We start from the raw sequence: 16,742 nt of genomic DNA, 5'->3' as shown, positions 1-16,742 counted from the left end.
CTCTGAGCTCCATGGATGAGCTGCTCCAATGTAAAGAGATGAAGCAGCTGCTAAAGCTGTGGCCTGCCCAGGAGCATTTCTTGCTCCATTAAGGAATTAGAGGCTGTGCTTGGACGAGAGCAGCACAGAGCTCTGTTTCTTCCCGTAGCTTATTACCAGGCACAAATAACTTAACCCCTCGGTTCCCTCTCTGAAGTCATGCACACGGGTTGTTACCTGCATCACATGTTGCTGAATTAGTGAGCAGTCCAAACTGTGTTATGTAATTGTCAGGCTGAATTAAGCACAAGGTCTTAGTTACTGGTTATTTTATTTGTTATAGATGTAATTTTTTTCATCTTCTTTTTTTTTCTGCAGGAAAAAACTAAAGTGGTTGAACCCTTGGACTATGAGAACGTGATCCTTCAGCGCAAGGTTCAGATCTACAGCGATCCCCTCCGGGACCTGCTGATATTCCCCATCGAAGATGTATCTGTGAGTTGGTGCTGGCTGTTTCTTGTGCTTGAGGCTCACTTGCCTCCAGTCCTGCTTACTTTGGAAGATTTCCACTCTTAGCCACATGTTCATGTTGGCTGCGTTTCTGACACATAAAGCCAAAATGTCCGACTGGCGATTTGGGACCTCAGTATTTATTTAAAGCAAGTATCAAGCGCTGAAGACCCAGTTTGCACTGAAAACGTGTTCTCCTCTTCCCTGCAGATCTCAGTCATCAGTCGACAGAGAAGGACTGTCCAGTCAACAGTGCCAGAAGATGCTCTAAAGAAAGCTCAGAGTCTCTTCGTCAAAGAGGTAGGGAAGGAGTCCACGCAGCGCCTTCCTTCAGACAAGAGGAGCAGCCCTCGTCAGGCCTGTTCCACTTGTGCTTCCCTCACCCAGCAGCCTGTAGCCTTTCAGCCTTGTACATGGTTTTGTTTTGCTTGCTGTAGCTTTCAAAGAGCTGCATTGTTTTCCTTTCAGTGCATTAAAACCTACAGCTCAGACTGGCACGTGGTGAACTACAAGTATGAGGAATACTCAGGAGACTTTCGGATGTTGCCATGGTAAGTGTTGTGCTCCCTTGGAATACTAATGCATGGTCACAGGGCTGGGGTTTGATCAGGATTAACAGAACCAGTCTGCCCTTTCTGATGCCTGTCTCACAAGCAGCCTTCCCTCCAGGGGTATGTCACTGGGAAAGTTAGAGGGCCAGAGGTTCATGTTATCACAATGCTGTCATTCAGCTCTGCCAGGGAGATGCTGACAATGTTGTCAGCATGGGTCATAGAATCCCAGGCTGGTTTGGGTTGGAAGGGACCTTAGGTCTCATCCAGTTCCAAGCCAGGCCATGGGGATCTTACTTCATTACTTCACATCCTATCCACCAGTGTCCGTCTGGGATGAGGATGCCCCACAGACAGGCCTTGTGGCAGGATAAATACTGTTGGCAGTGTCTGCTCATCCCAAACTGGGAGCCTCCTTGTCCTCCTGGGCTGATGTTCTGTACGTGCTGGACATGGTGTTCTCATGTCGAGCAGCTCTTTGTGCCCCCTGTCATGGGGAGGGTGTTGGACAACTTCAGTTGGGGATGCAGTATTGCTGTTAATGCTGCAGTGCTTGGGAGTCGTGTGCTCCAATGGAAGATAAAGTGGCCTGCTGCATAAATGCAAGTCAGCAAAATCTCTGCAGAATCAGCTAACAAGGAGCAAGCTTATTACATACTTCTTGTGCGTACTTTCCATGAAATGCACTCAGAAATGAGCTTTCTCCAGCTGTACGGGGATGTGCCTTCTGCAGGAGAACAGTTCTGATGTACTCTCTAGTCTGCAGTTTGGCTCTTCCTTCTGGATCCAGCCTCGGCTGCTGGCTTACAGGACCTCGTGTCCCAGTCATTATAAATAACAATGTGTTGTGTTTTCAGCAAATCCTTCAGGCCAGACAAGATTCCAAGCCATGTGTTCGAAATCGATGAAGACTTTGAAAAGGATGAGGTAAGGAGGTACCTGGTTTGTTTTTACATATTCCACTGTAAGTTCTGTTAAAAAGCAGATTTCACAAGGCAAAGTCAGAATTCAGTTCCCAGCAATGGTTTTCGGATGAGATGTTTTGTGCTGTGAAGGTGTGACCAAAACTAAGACAGTGCTGTATTTCAGAGTATATGTTTCAGGGTAATCTCTTGGAGCTGAGGGTCTCCTAAATTATCTGCAAGATTGGCCATAATATAATGGGGTTTACTTGAAACAGTGCAGCAGGCGAAGAAAAAAGGAAGCCAAGCAATGACAAAGTAAAATTCTTCATGTCCAGAATGAAAAGTGGGTAATTTGGTTTCCAACCACACTGTGATACCGGGGTCCTCCTGTAGCACATAACCTGCAATTCCCAACCAGTCACCCCGACCGCAGGTACTCACAGCATGTCAGTCCTGTTCTCTATATGCTATGCCAGTGTTCCGAGGGGTTTGCTCCCTCTGGAAGTTGGCTCTTTGCACTCAGCTGGTCGCAGGGAAGATTTGCAAGCCTGGAGCAATTCCCTGAGGTGAGCTGGGGGCTCTGACACTCGGGACATCCCCATCCTGGTGCTCATTTTGGAGGATGCTGTGTTTCCCTCTGCAGATCATGTTTGCTACAAAAGGGAGGGGGAGCATTTTTCTGCCCCAAGTACCACGTGAAGCCTAATTCACACCCATGGCATTAGGAAGTTGTAGTTTACAGTGGGAAGAGCTTAGCTCAGCTGTTTAAAACCCACATGGCACTGAGCTGCTGCTGCTGAGGACGGAGGAAAAGGGAAGTTTCTTTCTTGTGGGGCTGAAGATTTGAAGGGGCTGTTGGCTCCATGTTCTCCCAGTTGCTGCATGTGTCTCAGTACCCCTCGGGTCTGGACTGGGATGGCTTCTTTGTAAATGGAAATGTTTTGGATTTTTCTTTTCCTGTGTTGTTGGGTTGCATTATGTTGTTAACTTGAGGTGGTACCTCTTTAATAATACCTAATATGGGCTGGAGACAGAGCTGTGGAGTATGGTAATAGCATAGGATGATAGACTGGTTTGGGTTGGAAAGGACCTTAAAGCTTATCCAGTTCCAAGTCCCGTCCAACCTGGCCTTGAACACTGCCAGGGATGGGGCATGCGTTTGAAAAAGCAAAAGGACACAAATGTGCTATCAAAAGTGGGTGGAAACCTTTTTTCTTCTGGTCAGTGTTCACAAAGTGAAGTTACTGAGGTTGGTTGGGAAGGAGTATTCCAAGTGCTTTGGCAGCTATTTTGTCATTTATATGTTTTGGCATGGCCATATCTGAAGGATTCTGTTACAGTTTCGTGACATTTGCATTAGAATTATGTAATGGAAATCTGAGTAAAAGCAATCTCATGATGGAAAAATGTGAAGCAATATAAAGGAGAAATCGCGGGTTGTTTTACCCAGGGAAATAAAGCATCACAGAGTTTACTTTGTCATTGGAAGTTTGACAAGAAAAGAGTGAAAACCTGCCATTCGGGATGCAGGAGACAATACAAAACCGTTCTGTTCACAGCCCATGGGCAGACAGCCCAGGTCCACCTCTGCTGCTGAGTCACTGCAAGTCCCAGGGCAAGTTTTCTTCATCAGTCTGGGATCTCATTGCCTTCCCTCCCCAGTGGGGGTCACAGCTGGGTATGGATGGAGAGCTGTGCTCCCTGGCTGCGACCATGGGCCAGGAGCAGAGGTGCACATCACAGCTCACACACCAAGCACAGCCTGGCTGCTCACTTGAAACTTTCTGGTTCATCAAATGTGCAGTTATGTTCCACCTATTGTGGCGTGGGGGTTTTCACCTAAATGTAGAATGGAGAGGTGGTTTATCCAAAGGGAAATGACACAATGGGGCTGGAGTTCTGCATTTTGCAACCTCCTGAACAGACCATTTTGGTAATCTTCTTCTTCCCCAAGCTTTTGAAACACTGTGTAAGAGCCACTGTGCATTTCCTCACTGCAAACTGCTGTGCAGCTCTGTCAGTGTAGGTGTAATCTGTCCTTTTTAAAGGTGACCCAAACTCGCCTGTTTTGCCTCTTTCTTGGAAAGAGATAACCCTGGGGTTTTTTGTGAGAACACTGTATGTGCAGCTGTCTGTGTCACACACATACTCCATGTGTTGTATCACTGTAGTTAGAACAGTATTGCTTTCCAGGGTGGAGAGAATCCATGTGTCCAAGGGGAATTGTGTGTGGGAGGCAGTTCACCTCTTTTTCATAGAATCACAGAATGGTTTGGGTTGGAAGGGACCTGAAAGCTCCTCCAGCTCCAACCCCTGCCATGGGCAGGGACCCCTTCCACTAGAGCAGCTTGCTCCAAGCCCCTGTGTCCAGCCTGGCCTCTTTTGCTCTCTTTCAGGATTCCTCCTCCCTGTGCTCCCAGAAGGGTGGGGTGATAAAGCAAGGCTGGCTGCACAAAGCCAATGTGAACAGCACCATCACTGTTACCATGAAGGTGAGTTTAATCCAGCATTATGTTGATCGTGAACAAGGCACGAGGTTAAGCTCAGACCAGATCAGGAGTGCAGGCTTGTGTCTGGATGGGCATCTGTCCCTCTTGTAGAGTATCCCAAGGTGGACTGGAAAACCCAGTCTGGCAAGAGCCTTTCGCCCCTTCCCTCCCCAGAATATAAGACCCATGCACTTCAATTCGTCACAAGCAAGCTGAACAAAAAGGCATGTTTCAGTAAACCAGGATTGTTTCTGAATGAGCAGCTGAGGCCCAGAAGAGGAAGGAGATTTAAACAACTGAAACAGCTGCCCTGCAGAGAAGCCTCCTCTGAATTGATGGTTTCCTTGCTGGTAGGAAAGATGTATGGAGGCCAGCTTTAAATTGCAAGGCCAAGTCTTAGCTTTAAAAGCAGGGGTGATATCACTAAGGAGATGGAGCTTTACTGACCTAGAAGCAACAGCTGCATTGTCTTCTGTTCAACACTGAGCGTAATCCAGCATGACACAGCTCACATTCTGCAATGGAGGTTTTTAGCAGTTCCAGCTCAGGTTTTCACTGTGGCAGTGAGCCCGTCTCTTGTTCCACCCTGCAGCTGCCTCCTTACAGCATAGAGAGAATATGAGGGAGTTACCCTCAACTGTGCAGCTGAAGGGTGGCTGCAGTGAGGCTGCTTTGTAAGGATATTAGTAAATCTCAAGAAGCTCGATTCAGTGAGTTCTGCTTTCATGAGAGGTGGAGCAGGACCATTCATAGTGCTAAATTTGAGTTTTAAAATGATTACTCATGAGCCTGAAGGCCACGCACAGAGCAGGGTTTTCTGATCCTCTGCTTTTCCAAGCAGCAAGGTTGAAGCCATTGCTGTTCCTTTAACTTCTGGATGAGGTATTATACATGCTGAAATTAGTCAGTTGGGTTCGTTCTTGACTGAGCCTCTTGTGGTGGTGTTGGTGTCTGCGCTCAGCACCTCAGACCTACCCTCCAAAGATGTTCTCTGGACTACACTGGCTTCAGTTCCATTAATAAGATCCACAGAGCCTCTTGTGAAACTCAAAGTACCAACCATCAGTAGCTGTTTTCTGAGCTGATCCTGGTCACTTTTGTATCTTACAAAACACCTCCTAAGGCACATGCAAGAAACCTGAGGACTTTGAACATCTTCGGCATTACCACCATGTTGAGAAGCTCCTGTGCTATAGCAGAAGCACATGCGTCCATCTCTTGAGTGCTGGCTGTTCCATTGCTGCCACATGCTGGGTGGTTGGTATCTCACATTGTATTTAGTGGAGAGCCAGCCCACGAGCAAGCTGTAAGTAGGGTACAGTCGCCAGCCTTTATTTCAGAGTAATCTTTATTGCAGAGAGCTTCCCTGGCTTGGCCCAGCTCTCTTGCTGTCTGCTCTGCAGCATGTCAGTGTGCTGCATTACAACCAGCGCATCAGTTTTCTCCTCCCTCCTCTCCCTTTGCTCCCTGTCTTCCCTAATGGACCTCCCCAGTTCTGTAGCCATCCCTCTGCAATTGCAGTGCTCAGCAGCAGCGTCTGTAGCCTGATCAGAGCGGATGTTCCCCTCCGTTCCTAGGTTTCTAGTATTCATTTCAAGTGAGCATAGTTTTCTGACAATTATTTCTGACAGCGGTGCTTACAAGGGGAAAGGATCATAGGAACAGTGTTTGCTGCTTGCTTCTACATTTCCTTTTGAATAGAATTCAGAAGATGCCAAATGGTTTAGTGTGAAATCCCATACCCACAAGGGATATCAACCCTGTAATATCTAAAGAGAGATCTGTCATGGGTTTCTGTAGCATCCACTGCCAGAGTTTCTGCGATTGATTCAGTGAAGTGCTAAATCAGTGTTTAAGCTGGCTTAATGCTTAGCATGCTTAGCTTTCCATGTATTTTTATGCTTTGTTGGACTAAAGGTTTAGGTAAATCTTATTAAACAGCTCTTGGAGCAGCTCTGTGACTAAGTAGTCATCTAAATGATGCCAGAGGTTGTCATTCAGAGCACAACGCTCCCTTCCAGTTCTGTGTGAGTGGTTCTGTTGAACACGTACTCGTGTCAGCAGTGGTGGGAGCAGGAAATTACTAGGAGTCTCCCATCTGGGATGAAAAATGCTGTGTTTATTTGTAGATCTTCCAGATATGCAGAAGAGTGGAAAATACTCACAATGCTGCTTGCTGCAGCTTCCTTCATGATTCTCCTAACACAGACACCCAGCAACTGTGAAATGCACCCTGCTCCTTACAGCCTGACAGCATATGGTGCTGTCATAACTGCTGCCAAAATGTTCTCCTGAATTAAAGTCCTGAATTATAGCCAGCCTTTTGGCTGACAAATGTGAAGGAAGATGCTCTGAGATAGTGAAGAGCTTGTTTTTTTCATAGAAGTCAATATCTCAAACATAGAATCACTTCTCCCAAGCTTACTGCTTTATAAGAATTGAACACTGAGCCAAGCCACTTCATATAGGTTTCAATTCAAATAGGTTTGTGTGTGTGTATGTGTATATATATATTTATATATATAAAAAAACCCACAAAGCAAATGATAACAAAACCAAACAATAAAGCCCCAAGCCATTGAATGGATTAGTGTCCCTTGGCTTGCATTTGCATGCTAGGAATTTCCACATGTCTGTTCCAAAGTCTTCCAGAGAATTGCTTTGTAATTCTAACTAAGGTCTTATCAAAAAGACTCTGACAATACCTGCTCTAGGCTGGGATGAATCTTCAAGCAGTGAGCTGATCTGAACGTGCCATGCAGCATTACTTGGTCAAGATAAAGGAGGCTGGAGCCAGCTGAGAGGGGAGCTGAAAACCCTGGGGCTTTGCTGTAGATGGACAAACTTATCATAACAACAAGGACATTAGAATTAAAGAAGATGATGAAATCTCTATGAAAACAAGTTGTACTCAAAGGGGTGAATCACAACACTCCGGGGTCATCAGTGTTTCTTGTTACAGTATTTTCTCAATAGCAGGAGGGCACATACTATGGCTGCGGTTTGTGATACACAACAGAGTGAATACTTGCATGAGCAAGACTTTGTTCTTTTGCAGGTATTCAAGAGGAGGTATTTTTACTTGTCACAACTCACAGATGGTTCCTATATTCTTAATTCCTACAAAGATGAGAAGATTTCCAAGGAATCCAAAGGCTGTATTTTCTTGGATGCTTGCAATGATGTCGTTCAGGTGAGTGTGCTTCCTGCATAGCTGGACATGGGCTGATGCTCTGCTAGCTCTGAGACAGACATCTCTCTAAGGTCTGGGCCATTGAAGGGTGAAGGTATGGATTTACAAACTAACCCAGAGCTGGTTTGCTGTGTCAGCTCATCCTATTAAAATGCAGGCAAGGCAGTCCATGAGGGTGCCATACTTAGTTGTGAGCACCTTCCTCCTCTATTTGCTGCTTACACCAGCTTCTTGTTTCTTAAGTTGTATCCCGATAAGTCCATGGAAACATGCAGCCCCTTGGGACTTTCGGCCTGCAATGGTCTTGTAGGGTTTTAGGAGCAGGTATTTGTACAGAGCTTAAACCTGGGTTGGTTTTGTTATGCTAAGAGTGAAGAGCAGCAGTGGATTGCTGCTGTGCCTTCTGCTGCTGCCTCTGCCAAAGCTCCAAGCACCATGGAGCCATTACAGGGCAGCTTAAGTTACTCACTTCAGCGTGGGTGAATTGGAGCTGTGTGCTTCCTGAACATAGGACCTATGTCTTTCTGAAGACAGGAAAAGCAGCAATGCACACATCTCAGTGATGTACAAGATGTTCATCAGGTTTGCCTTGGCTTCTAGTTGGAAAATGCTGTTTAAAGGCCAGCAGAGCTCAGAGAAGTTGTATTGAACCACTTGCTTTCAATTAGGTGCCTCTAAGTGTCCTGGAGTGCAGCATTACTTACTGTGTCAGACAAATCCAGTCCCTCGCTTCTCTGGGTAAACCTTAAAGGTCTGACAACAGAAGAAGGAGCTTGCTTGGGCTTCTTAGTGCAGTGTCTGTGGTTCAGTCTGGCTCCCTTCACTTTCAGAGTAGCTGTCGAGCATGGAGCTGCCAACGGCTTGGTCACAGCCATGAAGCCCTTTGTGATTGCTGCAGAAGAGGCTGCACAGTGTCAGCGAGGATGCTGGCATTGTGCTTCCTGGTGTTTCAGTTCAGGATGCTTCCACAGAGAGTTGCTGAGCAAAATGTAATACAGATCTTTCTCATTCTTGTTTCTTTGTTCAGTGCCCCAAGATGCGCCGTTACGCGTTTGAACTGAAGACAATAGACAAGTACAGCCACTATCTGGCAGCTGAAACTGAGCAGGAGATGGAAGAATGGCTGGTGACTCTGAGGAAGATCATCCAGAGCAATACTGAGAGTTTGGTGCAAGAGAAGAAAGACACTGTGGAACCTGTGCAAGGTCAGCTTCTAAATAAGCACCTACCTTCACCCCTCTGCAGGAGGATGTGAGCAGTGTGCTTGGAGAAGCATGTTTGTCTTCCTGTATTAATAGCAAGGATTGTGGCTGACACATGATATCATGTGAAAGGGCTTAGTATAATGGAGACAATAGTCTGAGGGATGAAAGTGGTGGGAAACATGACCCTCCTTCTGGATGGGGAATCCATGGCAAATTTTCAGGACTCCTGGAAAATTGGCTCTGTGCTGGAGTTCTGCTTTGGAAAGACCTAGCAGGCTGGAATAACACACTCTGGTGCTGGTAATGTATGGAAAAAGCTTACTTCTGAGGAGTGGAAAAGTCCCTATGAAGTGTTTCTGTGCTATTCTAAGCAAATACTGCAGGATCCTTTCTGGCAGAGCAGTGCCCCTGCAGTTGTTCTGAACATCTGTTCTTTGTGTCCTTGCAGATGATGAATCGGGCACGCAGGGAAAATCAGAGAACATCCTGGAGAGCCTGGAGAGGAGCATGCATCCAGAGCTGATGAAGGTATTGTGTGTGCAGAGGACGCTCTCCCAGCCCATAGTTGTCTCCTCCATGTCTATAAAGGGAGTTTTGCATTTCTGTGTCTTCAGCTCTGGGGGAGCCATGCAGGCTCCAAGTGCTGGTGGGGTCCCTGTTCTCATATCTGCCTGTCTCATGCATGGAGCTCTATGATTTGAGGCTGCATTCTCCTTGTTTCCAAGTGTAGGGCATTTAAGGAAGAACCAGAGTTAGAGCAAATGACGGGCGTTGTGGTCAGTAGTGCTCATTCCTGCTCAGCAGGGGTGGCTGTCCAGGCCATGAGAGCAGAGGAGCAGTTAGGTGGCAGCCACATCCTGTTTATGATGCATTGTGGTTGCCTGCTTCTGTCTGGTTTCTCATCTGGCAGAGCCACATTGCTCTACTGCCATTGCACAGTGTTGGTGGTTACAGCTGAGAAGTTCAGAGGAGGCCACAGGGATGATCAGGGGCTGGAGTGTATCTTATATGGAGACAGGCTGAGAACATTGGGGCTGTTCAGCCTGGAGAAGAGAAGCTGCGTGGAGACCTCAGAGCAGCTTCCAGTGTCTGAAGGGGCTACAAGGATGCTGGAAAGGGACTCTTCATTGGGGGCTGTAGTGAGAGGACAAGGGGTGATGGGTTCAAACTGAAACAGGGGAAGTGTAGGTTAGATATAAGGAAGTCTTTACTGTGAGGGTGCTGAGGCGCTGGCACAGGGTGCCCAGAGAAGCTGTGGCTGCCCCATCCCTGGCAGTGTTCAAGGCCAGGTTGGACACAGGCGCTTGGAGCAAGCTGCTCTAGTGGAAAGGGTCCCTGCCTGTGGAAGAGGGGCTGGAACTGGATTATCTTAAAGTCCTTTCCAACCCAAACCAGTCTGGGATTCCATGATCATCTCACGTACCACAAAGGGAACCTGAAAACTTCTATTTTGTTTTGCTTCCATTCTTTGCAAGTAACAAGTGTCTGCCCTGTGTGGCCAGGCAGTAATACCAGCGCTTTTCTTTGTCCTAGTATGGAAGAGAAACAGAGCAGCTGAACAAACTGAGCAGAAACGATGGACGACAAAACCTCTTTTCTTTCGACCCAGAAGTCCAGGTAAACATCCCCATAGTTGTAAATGTGAGGTTTTGTTCCCTGGGTCCTGCCTCCCCTCTTCCCACTGTGTTTTCCAGTGGGCTGGGGAGCAGAAGTGCAGCTCATGTGAGAGCTGAACAACGTGTCAGTGCTCAGGTGATAGCCCAAATAAAGAGATGAGTGACAGCAGCCCCACACGTGGCCTCCCTCCAGCTTTACTGGCTTCTGTATGATGCATCTTGATGCTGCTGGATTTCAAACCCATCATCTGGGTGTCTGGGAGGTTCGCATGGCTGCAGAAGCAGTAGAAGTGTTGCAAGGACACCTGCAACCCACATGGCCTTAGCATGTCTGGAGTCTAACAGTGATGTTAAAGACCTTGTGAGTGGCTTACAGGGAGAGTCTCAGTCTTTAGGGAGTTTTCAGATGTAGGGTACATACAACCAGGAAAACCACCCCGTGCTGTTCTCATGCTCTGGGGTAGGAGTTCATTGACTATTGGCTTGCTTTCCTCTCAGCTTTGACACCTTTGTGAAGCTTTCTGCCAAGGTCCAGGTGTGGGATTTCAGTGGAATGGGCTGCAATTGTTTATACGGTTGGAGAGAATTGTTCCAAGTTATTTGGTGGTTTCTGGTTCTCTTTGTGGCAGGCTTTGTCTTGTTCACACCTGTGGAAAAGAACTTTCAGGTTTAACAAGGAAATGTAATTAGTCTTTACAAGGTTTAGTTGTACAAAATGAGCTTTTCTCTTGGCCCTTCTTTGAAGTCTTTAACAGGAAGAAGATAAACATCCAGGAGACCATGGAAATATTATTCAGCGTGGAGCATCTAAGATCGGTTTTTTTCACCTAACCAACTGGTTAGGCTGAATTCATTGTCCTCCCTCTGTACCCAGAGCTCTTCATTCTGGTGTGGGTCAGTCGGATCTGCTGGAACACCTGACACCCAGAATCGCTGCCCTGGTCGATCCTGGTTTGCCTGTGCACCCTTGTATGTCTGGTGCTAAGGAAGCTGGGAGCAGGAACATAGACCTGCAACATATTTTCCTCATTGAAGAGAAACAGTGGAAGCAGTGGGAAGAGTTTCCCACAATCAGATGAGCAATTGCAGCCTATTTTGCTGGAATTACTTGACTGGGAGATATCAGCTCCCTAGGTTTGGCATGCGAGTTTGTGCAGGATTGGGCTATACCAGATTGTCGCTGAGAGATGTGCTGGTGTTTAAGGGTGTTTGGTAGCTGTGTGTCCCCACTGCCCAGTATGATGGGTATGGTGAAGGTCTTGTCTAGCTGGTGGTGTTTTGGACATGTGTATCTCTTCTTCAAGAAGGGTGGATGTTGAGACACAGACCAGGCATGGGTGTTCTGGGTTAGGAAGAAAGGAGCTGATTATAATCAAGACTGGGTTTTCTAGCTGGCTCTACAGGCAGTCTTTGTTGTTTCTAACTATGTCAGTTATTGCTGTGCATCTAGAAATGCCTCCCACTTCGAGGAGGCATCCTCATGCCATCCCAACAGCATGTGCCTTCTCTCTATTTCAAGCACAGGGACCACCTCTTAAGCTAGTCAGATCCTCAAAGTGGAAGATACTTTCCTGAGGGTAATGCCTGCTTATGTTCCGCTTTCTTCCCCAAGCTGTAAATGGTGTTTGAGAAGATCCCCAGGGTTACAGCAAAGCAGGAAGGAACTGAAATCATACTGAGGTTTAGTTTTCTGTGCTCTACAAACCAGATTGCTAAAAATTGATACATCCTCATGAATTCATGTCGTGAATACATTTGTGTAACATCCCCAAATGGCGCTCATTTGTGAATGTCTTGTACCTTCTGTACCACTTGAGTCAAAGATTATTAAGATGGTATTGGCCATAATGTGACCCCTTAACATTATTCGGGCCTTTGTTTTCTTGTTTAATGAGACCAGATTTGCTTGTTTGCTGCCTAGAGACTGGACTTCTCTGGGATGGAGCCAGACGTGAAGCCGTTTGAGGAGAAGAGCAGCAGGCGCTTCGTGGTGAGCTGCCAGGACTTCTCCCTCAACCTCCTCGCTCAGCTCAATGACAGGGCCGAAGGAGGACCCACCAATGTAAGGAGTGCTCTGGCGTGTTCTGCCTTGTCTTCTTTCTCCTCACTGCCAAGAAGAACCCTCAGCAGATTAATCTGGGTGGATAAAAGCATCCCATTGGGATGGTTCCGATGGGACCTGGGCAAGCAGTGAGCACTGGCGCAGGGTCATTGAAGGATTTATCTACCTTGGTGGTCTGGTGTTCCAAAAATGTGTCTGGGCCCAGGGTCTGTCCTGGTGTGCCTTAGCCTGCCGGGAACATGGACTGCTGGTTTCCCAGCAGTTCAGAGACATAGGGAATGGGGAGTTTGTGTCTGCCATGGTCTGGGTCCCTGTGAAAGTCCTGTTGGTAAATGATTAAGCTCCATCTCCAAACCACTCACTTCTGTGTTTTATTTCATTTCCCCTAATGGCAAGGGATTTCCTTGTTCTGAAACCTTCTGACTCCCGGGCTAACTGTATTCACAGCCCAGCAGTCCCAGACAACTCTGTTCACTTTATTATATGCATTTGTTGTTATGCCTTAGCCTAAAAAGCTCTTCCTTGTATTTTCGGAGCCTCTGATGTCTGTAGACAGCTATCACATCTCTCCTCAGCCTCTGTTCTGCCAGGCTCCTCCAGTCTTTTCTTCCCAAAACATAATCCTTATTACCATGTTCTGCCTTTGGAGTCAACCCTTAATGTGAGGGTGCTGGAGCAGCAGAAAGCATCGCAGCGGGGGCAGCAGCCCTGGCACTGCAGATGGTACCTTGTGTGGTGCCTGTTAGAACTGCAGAGGCTTTGCTGGTTCATTCTGGCAGTTCAGAGCTCATGCACCAGCTCCTCCTTGGTAACCCCCAGCAGATGAATGTGTCACTGAGCGCAGAGATCCTTGTTGTTCTGTCCCTAATCGGGCCCAGATTCTGACCTAATCAGCACATTTTTAGTATTGCTGTAATGCCTCCAAGTCATGCTGTAATGTGTCGGGCATGCTACAGTCTTATCTTCAGGCCTTTGTTTGTATCTTTACATGCACACATGCCTGCTAGGATTTGTGAATTAAAAATACATGGAATTATTGCTGCTTGCCTTGTGTTGTCGAGGTCAGCAGCTACAAACAAGTTGGCAGACTTGGCACATGCAGTTCCTCAGCAGTGCTGGCCTGTACAGTGAGGTTTTTTGACGTGTATTCAATCACATTTCCAGGTCGAGCCCTTTTTCCTAAGCCTGGCATTATTTGACCTGAAAAATAATTGCAAGATTTCAGCTGACTTCCACGTGGACTTGAACCCCCCGTCTGTCCGGGACATGCTGATGGATAACGCTGCATCCAGCGTGGAGGGCCCCAAGGGATGTTCTCCAGGCGAGAGCCTCGTGCACGGGGTCCCTGAGGCTTCCTTGCGCTACATAAAACGGGTGAAGAACTGACTTTCTCCTCATTGTGTGTCCCTTTTGAGGCTGTGGCTGTTCAGTAGTATTGCAGTGTGGTGGTGTCCACTGTGTGGAGAGGCTGAAGTCACCTTTTCTCTTGAACTGGGGGGGTTTTGGTCAGTGTCTCAAGCCAATTGCTACTTTGGGCTCACTGGCAGCAACAGGCAAAGCTCCAGGTAGAGCTTTTTAAGACTTGACCATGCTCAAGCCTTGTGAGCCCCCATGGCCCATCTGCAGCAGCAACCGAAGCAGGGGCTGTGCGTGCTGTGGGAAGGGGCAGGTCGGGTGTCCTGCTGTCTGACAGCCTGCTCTCTGCCTCTTGCAGGGGGTTTTCTCTGTGACTGACCCACACGTGGAGATCTTCCTGGTGGCCCGTGTGGAGAAGGTGCTGCAGGGCAGCATTACACACTGTGCAGAGCCGTACATGAAGAACTCGGACCCGGGGAAGGTATTGGATGGGGCCATGCTTAGTAATGCTGTCTGCTGCTGCAGGAAGTAGTGTGGTCTGGAACGTGGGTTGCTCATTCTGACAAATACTGGTCTTCATCCATTCAGCTACTTGTGCTGCTGCCGGGCTGGCTTCGGCTGTGCTGTGATGGGAGATTTGGTTCCTTCCCCTGGAAAGAGGCAGAGGATTTCTAGAAAGCAGCTGGTGCATGGGGGCCTGTTCCCTGTTACACTTCGACAAGGCAAAGCCTGGGCTGGCAGCAAAAAAGTGGGACACTTGAGCCCTAGAGAAATGGGCTGCGCTGCTTCATGGTGCTACACAGTGTCTTACCCCCAGCACAAAGAAGGATGTGGAGCTGTTGCAGTGAGCCCAGAGGAGGCCATGGAGCTGCTGCGAGGGCTGGAGCAGCTCTGCTCTGGAGCCAGGCTGAGAGAGCTGGGCTGGGGCAGCCTGGAGAAGAGAAGGCTCCTGAAGGGGAGACCTGAGAGCAGCTCCAGTGCCTAAAGGGGCTGCAGGAAACCTGGAGAGGGGCTTGGAACAAGGGCCTGTAGGGACAGGCCAAGGGGAATGGCTTTAACCTGCCCGAGGGGAGACTGAGATTAGACATCAGGAAGAGGCCTTAGAGCTGATCCAGCTCCAACCCCTGCCACAGGCACGGACACCTTCCACTAGAGCAGCTTGCTACAAGCGCCTGTGTCCAACCTGGCCTTGAACACTGCCAGGGATGGGGCAGCCACAGCTTCTCTGGGCACCCTCACAGGGAAGAACTTCTGCCTAAGAGCTCATCACAGTCTAAGAGCTAATCTTAGTCCAGTGTTTGCTATTGCTCTGCAAAAGTGATAGCTATGCCTGGTGTGCAGTGACAGGGATGTCTCTCAGCTGCCCTAGGGAGTTGTGCCTTGCAGCTTACGGAGAGTTGCTTCTCCCTGGGCAGTGCAGTGCTTCCAATTCCTTCCCCAGGGCTCCATGGATGCTCACACTCTTCCCTTGTGTTTTGCAGACTGCCCAGAAGGTTCATAAGGTGGCCAAGCAGGCGTGCAGCCGCCTGGGGCAGTACCGGATGCCCTTTGGCTGGGCGGCCAGGTCAGTCACCACGGGCTGCGCCTCGGCTGTAGCAAGAGTCACTGCTGCAGGTTATCCAGGACATGATCCGGGACACAATCAGAGTGGGTGGGCAAAGCACCAAGGGCTTGAAGTCAGTGAAGCTGCAGCTGAGGGCAGAGTCTGGCTCCGATTCCCAAGGCAGAATGGAGTTGGCCTGGAATGCTCTATCTAGAATTAGAAATGAAATATGAAGGAGTAAACAGTGCTGGGAAAGCAGTAACCTTCCTGCTGACCTGTAGCTGCTGCTCTCAGAGGCGGAACGTTCCGGGGGATGAATATCACCATCCTGGGCTGCTGCGGGAATCAGCGCAGAGATTCCCTCCTGGCACCAGTCATTGCCAGGCAGGGATGAGAGTGCAGGACCTCCTGGCCTGGCAGTGGCTATCAGCTGGGGTTTGGCTCCTATGTGGGGCTCTGCTTTAATTAATGTTCTTGGGGCTGACCCCAAATAGTGATCCCATTCCCGCACTGTTCTTTACTGGGACTGATAAAGTGTATCAATGCTCATTCCCTGAAATCATACGTCAGAGGAATGCCTGAAGGCGAGTTCATTCCCCTGCCACTGCCTGCTATCGCTAAGTTGCTCTGTGGTGCTGATGAAGGGATGGCACTGACATGGGAACACCAAATGACTGTCACAGTGGGCTGGGATTTGGGGGTGTGCAGGGATTTTGCCCTTGACATTGGCTGCTCAGCTTCAGCCTGGTGTTTCTGGGATGCAGCTTATTCCTTGGAGCCAGCACACAGCCTCTCAAGGGCAGCCTCAGCCTAGCAGTGGGCTTTGTGCGGACATTGACTTTTGACAGGCTTCAGATTTGTTCCTGCTGGGTAAGGAGCTGCATTTTGAGACCAAGGAGTTGAGTGGCCTGATGTGGGGAGCTGTGTTGTTCTGCATCCCTAACCATTTTCCTGTGAGTTTCAGAGGAAGGTGTTTACACAGAAAGGGAATATGGATGCTTTAATGGTCTTTCTGTACACAGACATCCACAGCCTTTATTTTCAAGGGCAATAATATTAGTATTCATTCAGGGCAGAATCGAGTCTCCTGCTCTGGGTTCAGGAGGAAGCTGATGTATGTCCTGAGACTGGTCTTCATTGTGCCTTCCTTTCCTAGGAGAATTTCCATGCTCTGACCCTGTGTGCAACTAGGAAGATACTTTACCACTTGGTGTTAGTGGGAGGGGATTGAAGGGTTTGGGGCATTGAGGACCAGTCTTGGAACTGGACTGTGTGTGTCCTTCTCACACTGGAGAGAAGGGACATGGTGATGTCCCATACAATTACGTGATGT

The 16,742-nt window shown here is 48.3% G+C and overlaps 1 protein-coding gene across 3 annotated transcripts in view; it reads left to right on the top strand.

Annotated features, from left to right (window-relative positions):
* DOCK11 (dedicator of cytokinesis 11) overlaps positions 1-16,742 on the top strand; it is a 69,588-nt gene that overhangs the window by 14,117 nt on the left and 38,729 nt on the right. For 2 of the 3 annotated variants that reach the window (XM_080624986.1, XM_080624985.1), the window contains exons 2-14: positions 358-474; positions 700-789; positions 958-1,040; positions 1,898-1,967; positions 4,342-4,437; positions 7,493-7,627; positions 8,655-8,832; positions 9,281-9,360; positions 10,366-10,449; positions 12,370-12,510; positions 13,675-13,884; positions 14,225-14,347; positions 15,348-15,430. In XM_080624986.1, the coding sequence (XP_080481112.1) occupies positions 358-474; positions 700-789; positions 958-1,040; positions 1,898-1,967; positions 4,342-4,437; positions 7,493-7,627; positions 8,655-8,832; positions 9,281-9,360; positions 10,366-10,449; positions 12,370-12,510; positions 13,675-13,884; positions 14,225-14,347; positions 15,348-15,430 (1,490 nt within the window). Of the gene's footprint in view, positions 1-357; positions 475-699; positions 790-957; positions 1,041-1,897; positions 1,968-4,341; positions 4,438-7,492; positions 7,628-8,654; positions 8,833-9,280; positions 9,361-10,365; positions 10,450-12,348; positions 12,511-13,674; positions 13,885-14,224; positions 14,348-15,347; positions 15,431-16,742 lie in introns of those variants that run through there. The other variant, XM_080624987.1, reaches the window with a different exon arrangement.

Source organism: Psittacula echo, assembly GCF_963264785.1.
Source record: "Psittacula echo genome assembly, chromosome: 8".
Lineage (NCBI taxonomy): Eukaryota > Metazoa > Chordata > Aves > Psittaciformes > Psittacidae > Psittacula > Psittacula echo.
The sequence above is the reverse complement of the archived record's forward strand: the minus strand, read 5'-3'. Positions and strand labels throughout refer to the sequence as shown.